This window comes from Bufo bufo, chromosome 4, assembly GCF_905171765.1.
Source record: "Bufo bufo chromosome 4, aBufBuf1.1, whole genome shotgun sequence".
NCBI lineage: Eukaryota > Metazoa > Chordata > Amphibia > Anura > Bufonidae > Bufo > Bufo bufo.
Genome location: NC_053392.1, coordinates 380,199,834 through 380,220,719, shown reverse-complemented (window position 1 = coordinate 380,220,719; position 20,886 = coordinate 380,199,834). Strand labels below are relative to the sequence as shown.

Here is a 20,886-nt window from a genome sequence, read left to right as displayed (position 1 = left end):
TTTATATATAGAGCAACCAAAAATCATATGTACCCTAAACTAGTACCAACAAAACTGCCACCCTATCCCGTAGTTTCTAAAGTGGGGTCACTTTTTTGGTGTTTCTACTCTAGGGGTGCATCAGGGGGGCTTCAAATGGGACATGATGTCAAAAAAAACAGTCCATCAAAATCTGCCTTCCAAAAACCGTATGGCATTCCTTTCCTTTTGCGCCCTGCCGTGTGCCCGTACAGAAGTTTACTACCACATATGGGGTGTTTCTGTAAACTACAGAATCAGGGCCATAAATAATGAGTTTTGTTTGGCTGTTAACCCTTGCTTTGTAACTGGAAAAAAAATATTAAAATGGAAAATCTGGCAAAAAAGTGAAATTTTGAAATTGTATGTCTATTTTCCATTAAATCTTGTGCAACACCTAAAGGTTTACCAAAATTTGTAAAATCAGTTTTGAATACCTTGAGGGGTGTAGTTTCTTAGATGGGGTCAGTTTTATGGAGTTTCTACTCTAGGGGTGCATCAGGGGGGCTTCAAATGGGACATGGTGTCAAAAAAACAGTCCAGCAAAATCTGGCTTCCAAAAACCATACGGCGCACCTTTCCCTCTACGCCCTACTGTGTGCCCGTACAGTAGTTTACGGCCACATATGGGGTGTTTCTGCAAACTACAGAATCGGGGCAATAAATATAGCATTTTGTTTGGCTGTTAACCCTTGCTTTGTTACTGGAAAAAATTGATTAAAATGGAAAATTTGCCCAAAAAATCTAAATTCTGACATTTTATCACCATTTGCCATTAACTCTTGTGGAACACCTAAAGGGTTAACAAAGTTTGTAAAATCAGTTTTAAATACCTTGAGGGGTGTAGTTTCTAGAATGGGGTCATTTTTGGGTGGTTTCTATTATGTGAGCCTCACAAAGTGACTTCAGACCTGAACTGGTCCCTAAAAAGTGGGTTTTTAAAAATTTCTGAAAAATTTCAAGATTTGCTTCTAAACTTCTAAGCCTTGTAACATTCCCCAAAAATAAAATATCATTCCCAAATTGATCCAAACATGAAGTAGACATATGGGGAATGTAAAGTAATAACTATTTTTGTAGGTATTACTATGTATTATAGAAGTAGAGAAATTGAAACTTTGACATTTTCAATTTTTACTAATTTTTGGGTAAATTTGGTATTTTTTTTATAAATAAAAAATATTTTTTTTTACTTCATTTTACCAGTGTCATGAAGTAAAATATGTGATGAAAAAACAATCTCAGAATGGCCTGGATAAGTCAAAGTGCTTTAAAGTTATCACCACTTAAAGTGACACTGGTCAGATTTGCAAAAAATGGCCTGGTCCTTAAGGTGAAATAAGGCTGTGTCCCTAAGGGGTTAGAACTTTCATCAGTTTAGCCCTAGTGTAATTATGGTCTTACCTTATAGGGCAGAACCCATTGATGCCATGGCACATTTTTTATTTTTTTTTCAAAGATCCCCCCGTTCATCCACTGTTGGCTCCATTGATTTCGGTGCCTTATATTATATTCATAACTGAAGAATATGTTAAGTTGACCTTCATAATGATGTGCAGTTATTATGGGAGATTTGAAGTCCTTGGTCCATGTTGGCACGCAATATTTGATCCAATGAAACCAAACCTATCCATTGACTTCATCTTTTTATATAAGTATAATGCTTAATTTTATAGAAGGTATAGAGTTCCCTCAAACGTCTTTTAGTTGAGGAGCAGTTTTATCAATACTTTTAAAATTGGAACTTATTGCCCTAGATCAGATATGCACAACATGCAGCTTGTGTAGCTGTTCTATGTAATCTGCAGTAGACAGTAGCAAATAAAGGAGGACAGAGCTGCAGTGATCAGCACTGACAGTAAGAGCTCATTCACACGACCGTATCCGTTTTTGTGAACCGCAAAACACAGATACCAACTGTGTGCATTCCACATTTTGCGGATCGGAACATCCTTCCCTATGATAGAAATGCCTATTCTTGTCTTCTCCGTTTTGCGGGGCCGTGGAGTGGAAGTGTGGATGCGGACAGCACACAGTGTGCTGTCTGGAACTTTTGCATCCCCTTAGAAATGAATGTGCCTGCATCTGATCCGCACAAAATGCAGAACGGATGCGGACAGAAAAATATAGTCGTGTGAATGGGTCCTACGTGTAGTGTGTCCATCTGTGCCAGCACTGATCATTACAATTCTGATGTCCTTGGTTAGTGAGTGTGCACTGGGTAGATAGAAGACAACCGCACTGTAGAGACCAGTGCTGACAATATGTATATCTGTACACCTATGTCAGTAGCAGTGCTGTTTACTATAACTCAGTTTACTTTTATTTGCTGAGTGCTTCCTAACTAACCAGGGAAGCGCTAGGCAAATAGAGGAGAGCAGAACTGCAGCAATCAGTGTTGACACAGATGTACAGAATATACTTACTGTCAATGCTGATCGATGCACCACTGTTCTCCTCTATCTGCCTGGCACTCACTAGCTTCTCAGCCTACGGCCTCATGATAGATAGAACATGTTCTATTTTTTTTTGTGGTGTGGACGGATCACGGACCCATTCAAGTTGAATGGGTCTCGATCCATCCCGGCCGCCGCACGGACGTTGCCCATGCATTGGGAACCGCAAAATGGGAATCACAAACGTCCGTGTGCATGAGCCCTACCTGTGTATGTTTCACATAGTTGTCTTCAGCATTCAGTAGTAGAACAATGCTCAGGTAGAGGACACTTAAAAATTTTCTAATAGAAAAGAAAGTGTATTACAAATACTATACATGAGTGCCTCTACACATTAACTCCTTAGTGACCAAGCCTGTTTGGGCCTAAATGACCAAGACAGAGTTTGGAAATCTGGCATGTGTCACTTTAGCAGAGAATTACTTTGTAAAAGTTTTGCACATCAAGGTAATTCTGACATTCTTTTCTTGTCACATACTGTATTTTACTTAAGTTGTAAAATTTTACCGATACAGTATGCATATCTTTATTAAAAAACGTAAAAATCTATAAAAATTTTTTAAAGTGGGCATATTTTCTTATTTTCAACTGCAATATTTCACATATTCAATATTTTCATCAGAAATATATTTCCACATCTTTACTTTATTTTGGCTGCACTTACAAAAAACTTTAACTTTTTTTTAATTTAGGAGACTTACCATTTTAACATTAATACATTTTTTTTTGAAGTACATATTTTTTACAGCAACAAGCCAAGTTTGCAGAGGCTTAATAATAGTGTTAGAATGGTGGCAGTGTCAGAATAATAGACCCCCCCCAAAAGTGACCCCATTTTGAAAACTAGATCCCCTAAGGTATTCATCTATGGGTGTAATGAGTTTTTAGACCCCCCCCCCTAGTTTTTTAAAGAAATTAATGCTACGAAGGAAATGAAAAATACAATTTTCATTTTTTACACAAAAGTGTCAATTTAAAGCCATTTTGTTCCCCACAGAGCACATAAAAATGAAGAAGTACACCCCAAAATGTATCACCCCATTTCTCCTGTCTTCAGAAATTATCCCCATTGTGGCTCTAATCTTATGTTTTGACAAACGGCAGGGCCTAAACATAAAGGAGCACCCAGTGGCTTTCAAAACACAATTTGCTTGAAAATGTTTTAGGCCCCATTGCACACTTGTAATGGCGTTGAGCTGCCAAAACAATAGAAAACCCCCATAAATGGCCCCATTTTGAAAACTAGACCCCATAAGGTATTCATCTTGGGGTGTAGTGAGCTTTTAGACTCCCTAGTTTTTTGTAACAATTAATGTTAAGAAGGCAAAAAATATATATTTTGAATTTTTTACACAAAAATGTCACTTTAAAGACAGTTTTTGTACTTAGCAAATAAAAATGAAGAAGTATACCACAAAACATATCAACCAATTTCGCTTTTCTTTGTAAATATCCCCATTGTGGCCCTAATCTTATGTCTTGTCACACGGCAGGGCCCAAACACAAAGGAGCACCCAGTGGCTTTCAGATAATAAATTGAAAATGTTTTAGGCCTCCTTAGACACTTTTAATGGTGTTGAGCTGCAAAATGATAGAAACCACCCCATAAATGACCCATTTTAAAAACTAGATCCCTTAAAGCATGCATCTAAGGATGTAGTGAGCATGCTGAATGCAAAATTATTAAATGTTTCGTTCAAATTGTTAATAAAAATTTTCACATGAAATTGGAGAAAAAATATTTTTAGATGGGAAACCCTTTTACTGTCTTAGAAATCCGCCACATTCTTATCTTTGTGGTGCATACAGATAAGAAGTGAAGCTGTGCACTTATAAGGGAGGCAGATTTCTAAAAAGGCATTTGCCTGTACATATGACTATCACAGGGGTAAAAAAAATCACAGGGGTAAAATTGGTGATGTCCACATTAATTTGGGGAGTAAATAAAAATTGGGGTACTTGGGGGGAAAATGATGAAGCAGAAACTCACGTAGTTGAAGGGATGGGACCGCTGGGTGGTGAATGCGATGAGGTGGCAACTTCTACCACCATAGGGCTATGAGGTCTGAGGATGGAAGCGGAACAAGAGTCCCCGCTATGAGAAAAAATTTCCACCTCTGAAGCGGTGTCAGATTCAGAGTTTTCAGAGCATAGAAATTCATATGCCTGCTCTGCACTGTATAATCTTTGAGCCATTAAATTTTTTTGCGAAAAAGCTCAGAAAATTATTATATATATTAAATTATTATATATATCCCACCCTAAAAATTTAAAGTAAATGTTCGCTAGCATCAGTAGCAGTGCGTCCACTGACCGACAATTATGGAAGGACCCTAACAGATGTACACTGACAGACTAAAAGATGCCCACTGACCGACTAACAGATGGACAGTGACAGATGGCCTCTGACTGCAAGTAACAGACGGACACACGGTCCCTAATAAAAGGAGGTAACTGACCGTCCCTAATAGACGCCTAATGACAGATGCCCACTGACCGACTGTAGCAGGCACTTAGTGACAGACGCCCACTACCTGCCAGTTACAGACGGACAGTTTATGAACTGATTTTTCTTTTTTTTCCACAGTAAATCGCACAGCCAGGACAGAAGTCTGATCTCTCTCTCTCCCCTCACAGAACAACTGCACTGAGGGGAGAGAGAAGCACAGCCCATGTCCTAGTTGTGTTAGTAAATATAATGGATGTGATCTCCATGATAGGCTTATCATGGAGACCACATGATCAGGGACCAAAAGTAATGGTCCCTGATGGTTAATGTGCAGAAGGCAGAACTTCAGCACAGTAACCAGTGCGCATGTCTGTGCCATTCTTCTTCTTTTTTTTTTTATATGGGGGTGCGCTCCTGCCCTTTTTTAAACTTTTTGGTGCCACATTGCCCCAATCGGGGTGCTAGGGGACTCAATTGGGGCATATTAATTCACACTCTCTCCTTTCCTGAGGAGAGAGAACTATTGTAAGGGCAGCGGCGGCACGGCCCATGCGCAGACTATATGCCATCTTTGTCAAGGTACTGGGGGGTGGGATGAGGATCGGGACCCAGCTTTCCCTTATGGGGAAGCTAGGGGAACCGATCCTCGCACCAGAGATTTTCTACCTCCTCTCTTACATGAGAGGAAGGAGAATGTTTACGGTGATCGCTGTGATGCACTGTATCATGGCGATCACATGATCATAGACCACTTGTCACGGTCTCTGATCACTGCCCCCAGCCCTCAGCTACCTCTGGTAGCTGCGGGCAGGGAGCTACTGTGCTTTTTTATAGCGTTAGCTTGGGCTGAAGTACCGCTGTAAAAAGGCGGCGCTCCAGCCCAAGGCCCCTTAGTGACCGCCATAAAAACACCTACGGGTGGTCACCAAGAGGTTAAAAAAGTAAAACGAGTTACGCTTCAAACAAGGCAAACATGCTAAAATTTCTCGTTAACAGTTTAGGCAGTTTCTTATTAGTCACCACAAGAGACAAAAATGATATGTCTACAACTTGTAGACATTTCTGTGAACAAGACAGAAAGAGAATAAGATGGTGGCTTTTGCGTGAGATGACATTCCATCAGATCCCACTAAAGTCATAATAAGGAGTTTATTTGCCTGCAATGTTTGCTTCATTGCTTAATGCCAATAATTTCTTAGCTGTGAACGTCCTTGCAATGGTTGTTGTACAGAGAACGCCAAGAAACTATTTTCACGTGGCTTGTGGGAATTGGGATTCAAACCACAAATATCTTCCAGCCCAATATTCAACAAGATTCCAGGCTCATGAAAAAAGCACTTTTGACATCAATTTTATCGCCTAATTCAACTTTTATTTTATATTCATATTTTTTAGAAAGAGTATTTCAGTATATAAAAATATTTTAACTTTGTGTTCCCAGCCAAAACTAATAGGATTATTTTGTGAATGAAAACTGAGCAACTATATTCGTTTTACACTCCTCAGAAATACAGCAGTGAAGCTATATGACATTTAGAATTTAACATAGAAAAATGAAGACCACTTACCTAGCATGCACACACATCTGACATTCTGATCAGGGTTGTCAAATGGGATTTCTCCACACCTCTGAAAGAAGAAAAGAGTATTTGTGTTATAAAGCTCTCCCTATAGCATCTTCATGTATGGTACTTGGCATTATCAAAGATATAGAAATATAGGAGGCCATTTATTAAGACTGGCATTTTAGATGCTGGTATTAATACATCTTTGTGCTGGTGGTGGCTGTGCTGAAGTTATGTAGAGGCCGATGCCAATCTAAATGTACGCCAGCTCTCCTGCTGGCGTAGATTTAGACCATTTTCAACGCCTAAAATGATAGAAAATGTTCAATGAGATGGGCCTGACGGTCCAACCCCCTTACCTGCCCACACCACACCCCCTTATTTTTAGACCTGGCGTGAGCAGGGAAATTAAGCTTTGCGACTCGATCTGCGCCAGATATATGCCAAATATTGCCATATATCTGATAATAAATGACTCCCGCGGTTCCTATTGTAAGCAAATAAATCAGTTCTTCACATAAAATTTGTTGCCCTGCTTCTTTTAGTCATTCCTAGTAATGAGTGATTTTCTTGAAATTCGATTCAGGTTGAATTTGGCCGAATCGGTTGGCCAATTCGATTCAGTTCCAGATAAATTCTACCTAAATTGAAAGTGCTCCAATTGCCCTGAAAAGTTGTGGTTGACACTCTGAGGTCTTGTAGGACTGTATGCGCTCGATTCAAGCTCCATACGCCTAGATACCATTAGTAATTTTATAGTGACAGCGACATATATGGCTATGGGTATATAAAATAAAAGTTGAATTAGGCCCCTCTTGGCTGCTGGTTGTAACAAACAGACTCTTTAAAAACAAACTGCACTTTAGAATTTTTATGTTTTCTTTTTTTTTTATGCAAAAATGTTTTAGTTTTTTTTACAGCAAATGCCTGCTGGTGTGTATACACACATTACCTGGGATCTAGGGGTCCTTCTTCATCTTTCCTCTCTTCTAAGCTGAAGAATGGATGACTTGATTTTGTTGAATTGCCAAAGATTTGCCAAGAATTTTTGGAAAATTCAGATGGAATTTGGTTTTGTTAGAATCTATTCACTCATCTCTAGCCATCCCATTTTTACCGCTATGCTAAAAAGTTTATACATCTATATAAATAACGGGAAGTATTGGCTACCAACCTCCCATGGTTCTATAAGACCATATTTAAACCACCATAGAAACCTAAGTCTAAGGCGTTGTGGTCATAATACTGAGTTCAAAACTGGCCCAGCCCATACTTTAATATGAGTAAAACTGAAACATTCAAAATACGTTTACAACAGGTTTTATTGGGTTATAATGGTTATTATAGTATATAATATAGTCATATTTGATTTTCAACATGAAAGTACTAGTAATAGTAAGTAAAGTAATAATCCCAGTAGGAGCTGTAATGGCAGTCATATTACTAATTACCCGCTTGCCCCAAATAAATTTTTTCATCAGGAAATTTGGATGTACATCTGGTCATGAGCATCAGGTTTTTGTGTAGTCTGTTTTCATTGAGCAGAACACTTTAACCAATCAATAACTGGAGCTAATTGAAATATGGACCTGCACGTAGTTTTGGTAATACATAAAAAAATTACTGTATTGAGTATTTCTGTGGAAATTAAAGTGAGGAAGATCGTGGCAGCAATCTAATGCTGACACTGATTTCTGCTGCAGATCTGGCTCGGATTTATGCCATAGATGTGCCACAAATTCACATGAAGCTTAGCTCCATTGTCATTCTATGAGGCTAATGTGCAGCTTTTCCACGCGGAATGCATTAGAAGAATGAATCTACATCGACCAAAAAAATGTGCAACATGTGAATGGTATATAAAATATCCTATTCACTTGCACTGGATGCAAAATGATGGCAGCAGATTCCATGCTTAAATCCTCATCAAACCTAATTTAAGGTGATGTCACCATGTAGTACTCTATCGGGTAAAGAATAAAAATATTTGCATTGCAAATTCAGACAGACAATTCTAGATCTTATCCTTTTGTTGTAGAAACTTCTGTGACTCTCCCATTCAGATGAATAGGGTTTACAGAAAACCATGCATGTTCTATAGAAACTACCCCATTAACTTGTATAGAACAATTCTTAGTCGCAGAGATCTTCTAAATGTGAATTTACTGAGATTCCTTCTTCCTTGTAATGAAGGTTTATAAAAGTCCTTGTTTAGCCTTAAATGATACTTCCATCAAAAAAAAATGTTATCACATATTAACAGCCAATATGTGAGTATTCTATGCTAACTTCCTCCTTTTTTTTTTTTACTTTTAGCACAGCAGACAGTCATGGTTTACTCTCTCAATCAGACCATTCACTGCGGCCAGAGAGGGACCCCATGTAGCGACTTAGTATCGCACATTATACTAATCAATGTAATGCTCTTCTGAGAGCATCTATATCTAAGTCTAACAAGAAAACAATAGAGCTTTTATGCTGTCATCCCAATTTGACACCTACTGTTATTACAAGGATTAACTTTATATCATCAACATCTTCTCCTCACAACAGCAGTAAACTGACAATGGGTTACATATCTATATAGAAGGTATTATCATTTGTGCTGACTGCTACAGAGGGACAATGTCTTGTATTTAATTTTCAATGGTATAGTACTGCTAAATTATTTCCTATTAAGTACTTTATCAAAGGTAGAAATAACCATTAATGGAATGATCCAACATTCATGTTGCAAGGAACACTTTTCCTCATCAAAACAATATAATATTTTACTCTCATTATGCATTCTAAACAGATCTACAACTTTATAATCAAATCATTTTTATTGCTTTTCAAAATATACTATCTTATTGACAGTAACATGACCTGGCTAAGAAATGAAAATATATTTTATTAAAAATGTATTTACATGATATGAAAAAAGATACAAAGCATGTAATGCCACATGAGTGTGACGAAAAAGGCAAAACTGCGAGTTCTCTAGGGAAATGTTCTCTTTCATTCTTTCATTTTTAATTGTCTCTCGTACAATAGCTTTGGAGCAGTGACAACGTGTCTGTATTTAATTATTATCATTATCACTCACTTTAGGACAAAGCATAGAAATATACGCAGCAACGAAGAATTCATGTTATATATTCCAAACCACTGAAAAAATTAACTCTAACAACCATATAAAACATAAAGATTTAATGTACATGAATTTGATTTGTATCTGTTAGGCCTGTGACACAGTGAAGGGTATTGTCTGGGAAAACAGGTATTTTCCACCCAGTGTGTGCTGCTGGACTGATTGGCGGCCAGGTGGGGTCAAACACCTGACTGGATCACAGGTGCCCGTCCGAAGTTTTGGCAACACCTAGCTGCCTTTAAAAGACAGCTGGGATCAGCAGAGGGGATCTCTGTGTTGGGATCTGAGGCTTGTGTCGAGTTGGAGGGCTGAGACCCGGGTGTGGGGGAAACAGGCCTCCTAAAGTCTGCTTATGGACTTGATGAGGCAGAACTGCCAGCAGGGTGTGAACTAACACCCAGGAGATAAGGTTACTTTCTTGCTTTATGAACTTTTCGTGTGTGTGAACAAACACCAAGACTGAAAAGTGACTTGCGTTTTGTGCTATACCTTATGTGTGTACTGCGTCCACTTACCCTGCCTACCAGAGTGAATCCCTACAATTGGTTGCATTTATTTTTGGGCTCTGTTGTATGTCCTGGATTAAGCCTGCTAAGTTGCAACCAGCATCACAGGACAAGATGGAGGAGATGATGAAGCAGCTGGTGCAGGCCAACCTAAAGCAACAACAGGCCATAGAGCAGCAGCAGGAGACTAACAGACAACTGCTTAAGGCTAATCAGCGACAGCAAGAAATGAACCAGCGGCTTCTGCAACACGTGATGGCCTTAGAGAAGACAGGAGTATCTCAGGGAGTCCACGATGCCCGGATAGCGGTCCGCATGCCGATCCCCAAGATGGCACCGACGGATGACGTCGAAACCTACCTGGCGGTGTTCGAGAAGGTGGCTGTGAGGGAGAGTCTACCCCTAGACCAGTGGGCTGAGGTCATTGCTCCGTTCCTGGCGGACCCCAACAGGTTTACTTTGATTTACCGAACGAGCAAGCGGCAGACTACTATAAGGTCAAGGGTGAGATCCTGGTGAGACTGGGGGTGAATGTGTTGGTCCAGGCCCAGCAGGTGCATCAGTGGGAGTTTAACCCGGCTGAGCTAGCGAGACCCCAGTATTATAATTTTGCTGCATCTCTTGCAAAAATGGCTACCGCCTGTCGTACTGGGTCCCACTGCCATGCTGGACCGTATTGTAGCTGACAAATTCTGGAGGGCATTGCCACCACCCCTCCAGCGCTGGGTTGGCCAGACTTCTCCTACTAGTGCCCTGGAGATGGTGGACCTGGTCGAACGGTATGGGGCTACTGAGGAACTCCAGGGGGAAACTGTGGGGAAGGGTGCAACAAAATCCAGAAAATCCCCGCCCCAGACCCGGTGGCCTGAGCTGAGAAAGACCGCACGGGATGTGCCCTTTGGGGATTGGAACCTGATAATCTGCTGGCAGTGTCATGAGCCCGGCCATGTACGGGGCAACTGTCCCCACCTGGTCGAGCCCATGGATGTAAACTTTGGATATCGACAGTCATGGCATGCCAGAAGGATCGGTGCGTTAGACACTCCAGAAACTCTCAATAACGAACCTTTGCGTCATATGGAGGTGGGAGTCACTCCTGTGGTGGCTCTGCTGGACTCAGGGAGTCGGGTGACCCTTGTGAGGGCTTCCCTGGTGCAACCCACCGAGTTTATGGGCCGGAAAGTCAGGGTGCTCAGTGTACATGGAGATTTAAAAGAGTACCACACTGCTCTAGTGTCCCTAAACACATGTGGCGGCAGACGGATTCATGAGGTGGGGGCGTAACCATGAGCATGCACTATGACTTGATATTAGCAAGCGACTTTCCGTTGTTCCCAGCCCTGTGGCCGGCCGTTGTACATACTGATCCCAAGTAGCGAGGCCTGGCCCAGTTGAGGGTTTAGAACACAGGAAACCCAAGGTGGAAGGGCCCGCGGTATGTCCGGTGGATGAGGGGGAGACAACCCCATTTAATAGGATAGGTAGGGAGCAAAGGAAGATAGCTCAGCAAGCCCAGAGTCGGATCTATTATCGAGCATCTGGGGTCCGTAACTTTAGCCGGGTTTGGTTTGTGGGCCACCTGTGGACAGTAAGTTCTGCGCTAGGTGGAAGCGGCCCTGCGAGGTACTCGCGAAAATTAGAGATGTAAACTACAAGGTACACCAGCCAGGGTGGCGAAAGCCGGAGCAGGTTTTCCATGATAATTTACTCAAACCTTAGAAAGATAGGGAAGCGGTTGCCACAGTGGAACACAGGTCAGCTTGGTTGCAGCGTAATGCGGATGCCCTGTCCCGGTTGCACTGTTTGTCATGTGTTCACCCCCTCAGGGTTGAATAAAGGGGGGGGGGGGGGGGTATGTGACACAGTGAAGGGTATTGTCTGGGAAAACAGGTATTTTCCTCCCAGTGTGTGCTGCTGGACTGATTGGCGGCCAGGTGGGGTCAAACACCAGACTGGATCCCAGGTGCCAATCCAGGGTTTTGGCAACACCTAGCTGCCTTTAAAAGACAGCTGGGAACAGCAGAGGGGATCTCTCTGTGTTGGGATATGAGGGTTGTGCCGAGTTGGAGGGCTGAGACCCGGGTGTAGGGGAAACAGGCCTCCTAAAGCCTGCTTATGGACTTGACCAGGCAGAACTGCCATCAGGGTGTGAACTAACACCTAGGAGATAATGTGGCTTTCTTGCTTTATGAACTTGCTTTATGAACAAAGTGACTTGCGTTTTGTGCTATACCTTATGTGTGAATAAACACTGAAGTTTTGCTTTACAAACTGGTTTTTGCCTCTGTCCTGCGTCCGCTTACCCTGCCTACCAGAGCGAATCCCTACAGGCCCCAAGTACATGGGGAAGCCATGTGCATTGAGCCTGGAGAGAGGCATACAGAGTATCTTTCTATGGGGCACGTTTACTAATTTTTTAGATGAGGTCTAGACATGCATCAAATTTATCATAGTGACACATGCTGGATGATAAATTTGGTGCATGGCTGGACACTTTTGTCTCAACTTTTAGTATGCTAACTTTGTGTCCAAGATACTGTGAATTATAGTGACAATGTATGGTTCCTGTCCTACAGCACATGCATGATCTATTTTCTTATAACAGATACTTTAGACCAGGGATAGGCAACCTCCGGCACTCCAGCTGTTGTGAAACTACAACTCCCAGCATGCATACTTGCTCTTCTCAGAACTCCCATATAAATGAATGGAGCATGCTGGGAATTGTAGTTTCACAACAGCTGGAGTGCCGAAGGTTGCTGATCTCTGCTTTAGACCATATATATTGTCAAGAGGGGAGTCCCTATGGTGCACACGCAGCTCTTCCACACTGCGAGCTTTACTGGCTTTACACTTACAGAATGTTACATAGTAGAGGAAGAATGGGAGCGTATTGAGGAGTATGCTCCATTGCTAGAACGAACGCTGTTTAATCATGGGGTCCATCCACATCTGTTATGCTTTGTATCGTTTGACCACTTTTGTCCCCTGATAAACCAACATCCTATGGGGAAACGCGCCGGGACTACAATAACAAAGTTATAACCTGTGAGGGCAACTCAGGAGCAACACAAAGTTTAGCCACCGATAAGTGGGGTTGGCCTTTTCAGGGTGGTTACTCTGCTTTTAGGAGGGGTAACTGTTGCAGAATTCATCAAAATAGCGGAGCATGTTGCACAATTTTGTCTGGTAAAACGCTGGGCTCCCTGATGGAAACCCAACACATCCCATTATAGTCAATGGGGGTCTGACTGACGCCATTTGCTTCCGTCACTTTACGAATATGTCAGCCCAACAATTTTCATTAGAATGGAAATACAGTAAATCAATGTTCGCAAAGCCCTAAATATTATACATTATGATTGTATGAAGATTATTATGTTGTTCCTGTCCATTCTCTTTGTAACTGTATTTTAGTGTTGAGACGTGTAGTACAAAACCTCTGTTTATGAGTTCATTAGTTCTCAGTTATGACTCTTGAGAGTGTCTGATAAGGAACTCAGCAAGACTGACATTCATGACTTTATTATCTTGTGTATGATTATCACAATAAATATGTCACCAGCCTATATTTTATATGAATAGTAATAAGGCTAGTTTGCTGATAATGTCAACACAACACACACATTTGGTATCACAGAACTGCAATCCATCTTTATATAAGTAATCTGTTGGAAATCATCCAGCTTGTGGTCAAATCGATATTTAGATTGAACAGAAGACTGTTTATGTAAGACTTTCAGCATTTTAAATGAGCGATGCTTCTGAATCCATAACTATTAATTATATGCAATTTCATCCTAGAGCAGTTTCAAAGGGCGATTTAATCCATGCCCCCATGAAGAAACCACACATAAAACTGAAATGATTTCAAGCGCTGGATGCAACAGAACAAAGCTTCTTAGGGTGTATGTTTCATGGCCATGAAATACCAAATAAAATAGAATTTACCGCAGAATTACCCCCTGCCACAAACACTTTTATCCATTAAGCCAAAACAGTCATGGAAATATCTCTGTGTTATGTCTCAAATACAAACTACTAAAACTAGTGCAAAACTAACTGTGATTTTTAGGAAATATGTTTAGACAGAAAATAATCTCTTTGTAGCCCTAGTCGTTAACCCCTTTCAAACCTCATGCTCACTGGTGCTTAAAAGGGTTGTCCGGTTTCAGAGCTGAACCCGGACAATACCCCTATTGCACCTAGAAAGCCCAGCTGATATGAGCATCAGAGGATTTCATACTCCAATGCTTTCCTTTGCCCTCTGCTGAATCGCGCAGGACAAAGGCTTTTTATGGAGATCCGGTGATGTACTGGGCTTACCATAGGGTAAGCTAGGCGGAGGTTTCCGCCTACCTGTGAGCCCGGTGATGTTACCGACACTAATGGGCGGGCTTTAGAGCTGCCCTAGCCTGTAAAACGGCTAGGGCAGCGCTAAAGCTCGCCCATCAGTGCCAGGGATGTCACCAGCAAAGCTGCTAGGCGGAAGCCTCCGCCTAGCAATGTGAAAAAATGAACCTGGACAACCCCTTTAAAGGGATGGTGCGGGATTTCATTAGAGCATAATAGTGTACCTGTCAACTTTCCTGAGTCTTCACTTCAAACTCCATGCACCCACTGCGCTCTATTGTTTACTTCCAGGTTGTGGGTGTAGATGGGCAGCAGCCGTAACATTTCCCATAGTGCTGTGTGCTGTAAGAATGTAAACGCCTACTACACCCTTTCCTGGGACAGAAATTCAGCCTATTACACATTCTATCATCCCCTTGCTGTCTCCTCTTAAGGGCTCATGCACACAAACGTATTTCTTTCCGTGTCTATTCCGGGTTTTTTCTGGACCATATGTGGAACCATACATTCTAATTGGTCCTCAAAAAAACGGAAGGTACTCCGTGTGCATTCCATTTCCGTATGTCCGTTTTATTATTGTCCGCATTACAGACAAGCATAGTACGGTTCTAATAGGGGCCAGCTGTTCCGTTCCACAAAATACAGAATGCACACGGATGTCATCCGTATTTTTTATGGATCTGTATTTTGCGGACTGCAAAATACATACGGTCGTGTGCATGAGCCCTAAAGTGGTTTTCTCACCAAGCTCCTATACATTGAATTCTTTTGTAATTGCAGGTAAATAAAAATTTAGCACATGCAATAGGAAATATTCAATAAAATGTATCTGTATAGCGCCACCTGATGTTTGCTTTTTTCTTATTTCTTATTTCTTTGTCCTGCTCACTGAGAAGGCCGCACATGCTCAGTTTCATCCTTCAACTGTCTTCTGATTTTTTATAGGGCGAGCATGGACACGCCCCCTTAGCAGCAGCAGAAAAGACACTCCCCTTGAGATGTCAGCTTGATATAAATCTAGCAAAGCAATGAATGGGGAGATCTCTGGATCCATGTGAGGTACAGGGCTGGTTCTAGCTTTGTTAGAAAGGGATTGTTATGTACTATATGATGTCTGATTTTCAGTTTTTACATTAGTCATGGGAAAATCCCTTTAATGTTTCCTCCCACACAGCCTCAATATGACAAGCAGTAGGCTTCTCCTACCCTGCTTGTGGACTGAGCGCACTGACCAGCCCATTCCAACATCATGTGGGTCTGACATAACAACCATTTGGGGGGGGGCGGGGGGGGGGGATTCTGGTGGCCCTGGTTATGATGTCAGAGGTCTCCCCAGAGGATGCAGTCACGTGATCACTCTCGTGATCTATGAGAAAAAGTAGCACAAGTACATTAGTAAGTTGCAGGGCCTCACAGGGGAACACAGGGAAAGGGAAAATATATACCTGGATGACCCCTTTAAATCCAACCTAATTCCAGTTCTTATGGTTGGAGGAGGTTCCAGAATTGGACTCTTCAGTGAACATACATTTAACACCTATGATTGTGATAAATGTCCTTTGCGGGAAAACCCCAATGTCAAATTTTCAGGTTTAATGATCCCCAGCTCCTGGAGATTTATTAAACCTTGGTTTTCACTTTTTATTTAATTTTTTAGAAGGTAAAGTGACCAAGCAATGGAGATTTAGCATTTCCGGTACTGGATAAATACTTTTATATTTTAACCCCTTAGGGACACATGACGTACCGGTACGGCATGTTTCCCGAGTCCTTAAGGACCCATGATGGTATGTCATGTGTTGTTCCGATCACCGCCGCCCGCCGGGCAGTGATCAGAACACGGTGCCTGTTCAAATCATTGAGCAGGCACCACGGCTAAATGCGCGCGGGGGGGGGGGGGGGCCCGTGACCCCCCGTGTTGGCGATCGCCGCAAACCGCAGGTCAATTCAGACGGTTCGGCGGTGCCATCGGGTCCCCATGGGGCTGAGGGGGGACCCGATGGCATGGAAGGCAGCGCGATGCCTAAGGAAGGCAGCACGCTGCCTTCCGGTGAAGAGCCTGTGAGATCCAGCCCCCTAGATCTCACAGGCCGGAAGCTGTATGAGTAATACACACAGTATTACTCATACAGCCAATGCATTCCAATACAGAAGTATTGGAATGCATTGTAAAGGATTAGACCCCCAAAAGTTCAAGTCCCAAAGTGGGACAAAAAATTAAGTGAAAAAAAAGTTGAAAAAATAAAGTTTTCCCCACAAAAAATTAAAAGTTTGAAGTAAAAGTAAACAAAAACGTAATTTTCCCCAAATAAAGTTAAAAAAAATTGGGAAAAAATAGGGAAAAAAAAAAGTCTACATATTAGGTATCGCCACGTCCGTATCGACCGGCTCTATAAACATATCACATGACCTAACCCCTTTTTTGTCACCTTACATCACAAAAAGTACAACAGCAAGCGATCAAAAAGGCGTTTGCCCACCAAAATAGTACCAATCTAACCGTCACCTCATCCCGCAAAAAATGAGTCCCTACCTGAGACAATCGCCCAAAAAATATAAAAACTATGGCTCAGAATATGGAGACACTAAAACATCATTTTTTTTTTTTAAAAAAGCTGTTATTGTGTAAAACTTACATAAATAAAAAAAAGTATACATATTTGGTATCGCTGCGTTTGTATCGACCGGCTCTATAAAAATATCACATGATCTAACCCCTCAGATGAACACCGTAAAAAATAAAAAATAAAAACTGTGCTAAATAAACCATTTTTTGTCACCTTACATCACAAAAAGTGTAATAGCAAGCGATCAAAAAGTCATATGCACCCAAATATAGTGCCAATCAAACCGTCATCTCATCCCGCAAAAAATGAGACCCTACCTAAGATAATCGCCCAAAAACTGAAAAAATATGGCTCTCAGAATATGGAGACACTAAAACATGATTGTTTTTTTGTTTCAAAAATGATATTATTGTGTAAAACTTACATAAATAAAAAAAAGTATACATATTAGGTATCGCCGCTTCCGTATCGACCGTCTCTATAAAAATATCACATGACCTAACCCCTCAGATGAACACCGTTAAAAATTTAAAATAAAAACTGTGCTAAATAAACCATTTTTTGTCACCTTAAATCACAAAAAGTCTAATAGCAAACAATCAAAAAGTCACAGGCACCCCAAAATAGTCCAATAAAACCGTCATCTCATCCCGCAAAAATCATACCCTACCCAAGGTAATCGCCCAAAAACTGAAAAAATTATGTCTCTCAGACAATGAAAACACTAAAACATGATTTTTTTTGCTTCAGAAATAAAATCATTGTGTAAAACTTACATAAATAAAAAAAAGTTTACATATTAGGTATCACCGTGTCCGTATCGACCGGCTCTATAAAAATATTACATGACCTAACCCCTCAGATGAACACCTTAAAAAATTTAAAATAAAAACTGTGCTAAATAAACAATTTTTTGTCACCTTACATCACAAAAAGTGTAATAGCAAACGATCAAAAAGTCACACACACCCCAAAATAGTGCCAATAAAACTGTCATCTCATCCTGCAAAAATCATACCCTACCCAAGGTAATCGCCCAAAAACTTAAAAAAATATGGCTCTCAGACTATGGAAACACTAACACATGATTTTTTTTGCTTCAAAAAAGAAATAATTGTGTAAAATTTACATAAATAAAAAAAAAGTATACATATTAGGTATCGCCGCATCCGTGACAACCTGGTCTATAAAAATATCGCATGATCTAACCTGTCAGATGAATGTTGTAAATAACAAAAAATAAGAATGGTGCCAAAACAGCTATTTCTTGCTATCTTGCCTCACAAAAAGTGTGATATATAGCAAGCAAAAATCATATGTACCCTAAACTAGTACCAACAATACTGCCACCCTATCCCGTAGTTTCTAAAATGGGGCAATTTTTTGGGAGTTTTTACTCTAGGGGTGCATCAGCAAAATCTGCCTTCCAAAAACCGTATGGCATTCCTTTCCTTCTGTGCCCTGCCGTGTGCCCTACAGCTGTTTACGACCACATATGGGGTGTTTCTGTAAACTACAGAATCAGGGCCATAAATATTGAGTTTTGTTTGGCTCTTAACCCTTTCTTTGTTACTGGGAAAAATAGATTAAAATGGAAAATTTGCCCAAAAATTTAAATTCTGAAATTTCATCTGCATTTGCCAATAACTCTTGTGGAACACCTAAAGGGTTAACAATGTTTGTAAAATCTGTTTTGAATACCTTGAGGGGTGTAGTTTCTTAGATGGGGGTCACTTTTATGGAGTTTCTACTCTAGGGTTGCATCAGGGGGGCTTCAAATGGGACATGGTGTCAAAAAAAAACAGTCCAGCAAAATCTGCCTTCCAAAAACCGTATGGCATTCCTTTCCTTCTGAACCCTGCCGTGTGCCCGTACAGTAGTTTACGACCACATATGGGGTGTTTCTGAAAACGACAGAATCAGGGCCATAAATATTGAGTTTGGTTTGGCTGTTAACCCTTGCTTTGTAACTGGAAAAAAATTAAAATGGAAAATCTGCCAAAAAAGTGAAATTTTGAAATTGTATCTCTATTCTCCATTAATTCTTGTGGAACACCTAATGGGTTAACAAAGTTTGTAAAATCAGTTTTGAATACCTTGAGGGTATAGAATGGGGTCATTTTTGGGTGGTTTCTATTATGTAAGCCTCGCAAAGTGACTTCAGACCTGAACTGGTCCCTAAAAAGGGGTTAATAGTTCCTTAGGCATTAGGCATTTTTGGACATTGTGATACCAATGTTGCTTTTTTTTAAATATAGTTATATACATTTTTTACTTGACTTCAATAAAATACTATTGTAATCTATAGCAAATACGCTATGGGGTTGATTTATGGGGAGTGTGCCCTTTATCTGTGTAAAGCTAGTGGTCCGTGTGCAAGATTTATGAAAATGTTTCACGTCTCTTGTTAAATTTGGTGCAGTTGTGCAATCACATTCTGGTATATTTTCCCCGCCACAGCTACAACAGGTCTAGAATGGAGTCAGCTTGCACATAATTTTTGCGATCTTCAAACCAAATTACATGCATGGCATACTTAGTAACTACTACTAACTAGAGATGAGCCGAAGATCTCTAAAATTCTATTCGGCTGCTTCGCCGAAGTTTACAAAAAAATTTGCTTTGTGATGAAGCGCATTTCTTTGTAAATAGCGGATGCAATGACAGGAAACGCTGCCCCACCCATCATTGAACCCCTCAGAAGCCGTGTTCATCGCTGATCGCGGCATCTGAAATCCATATTAAAGCATTTTACTGTTTGCAAATTTTTTTTTATCATACTTACCTCATCCATTTCATAGTGAAGAGGCCACCGTGGCCATCTTGCTTGAAGACCCAGCGAAAAATCTTGTGCGGCAAGTTATGTCATCACATTGGCTGGCGTGGTGATGTTATACGTTACCGCGCACGAGATTTTGCGCAGGATCTTCAAGCAAGATGGCTGCGACGGCCTCTTCACGTTCAAATGGGGTAAGTATGATTTTTTAAAATTTTTACCGCCATTTCAGGGAAAACTGATTTGCGCAGAATCGAAATTAGGTCGAAGTTCACTTTGTGAACTTTGATTCTCTTAACACTAGTACTAAATACTACAACTGGACTACTAAAACTGTCTTACTAGGCACAAAACACATACTGCCCAGTCGCAACATATAACTGTCACAGTCCCGCCTGTGACAGGGACTAGAAGATCGAGGATACTGGCTGCACGTGATTGACAGCTTCTTTGGTTTCACCTTTCTGTGTTGTTGCTGGGGATGACCACACCTCTTGTCTCAGGTGTAGCTTAAGTGGTCATTCCTTCTCCTCTATTTAGTCTGGCCTCACCCATCATGCTATGCGGTTGATAGCTCCTTGTTTGTGGAAGTCCTGGTGTTGGTTCTCTCTGACTTCCTGCTCATCCGCATACTTCTGGAAGTTACGTTTTTCTTCTTTATTTGTTGTTTTCCCCTACCTCCTGATATTAGGCCTGAGGGGGTCTCCTATTCCTTCATGTGGGAAGGAATAGGCCATCAGTGTCCTGACACTATCTGCAAGGCCCTGTTAGGCTCAGTTCAGACCTGAGCGTTCTGAAAGGAGCGCTCTGTATGCGCGATTGTACGGGCGTTTACAATCGCGCATACAGAGACAAGCGTACACACAGTGTCGCGCGTTCCCGAAAGTCTATGTACGGGAACGCGCGACAAGCGCCCAAAAAAAACGCTCCTGTACTTGTTTGAGCTTCGGGCGTTTCCCATAGGGAAGCATTGGTTTCTCCTTGTTGAGCGTTTTACAGCGCGTAGGAACGCGCTGTAAAACGCTCAGGTCTGAACTGAGCCTTAGGGTGAGATTGGGCTTAG

The 20,886-nt window shown here is 41.2% G+C and overlaps 1 protein-coding gene across 1 annotated transcript in view; it reads right to left on the bottom strand.

The window, feature by feature from the left end:
- The window catches only part of PDE7B (phosphodiesterase 7B), a 466,017-nt gene that overhangs the window by 263,421 nt on the left and 181,710 nt on the right, over nt 1-20,886 (bottom strand). Inside the window, exon 2 of the mRNA XM_040429187.1 lies at nt 6,492-6,552. Within this exon, the coding sequence (XP_040285121.1) occupies nt 6,492-6,552 (61 nt within the window). The remainder of the gene's footprint in view (nt 1-6,491; nt 6,553-20,886) is intronic.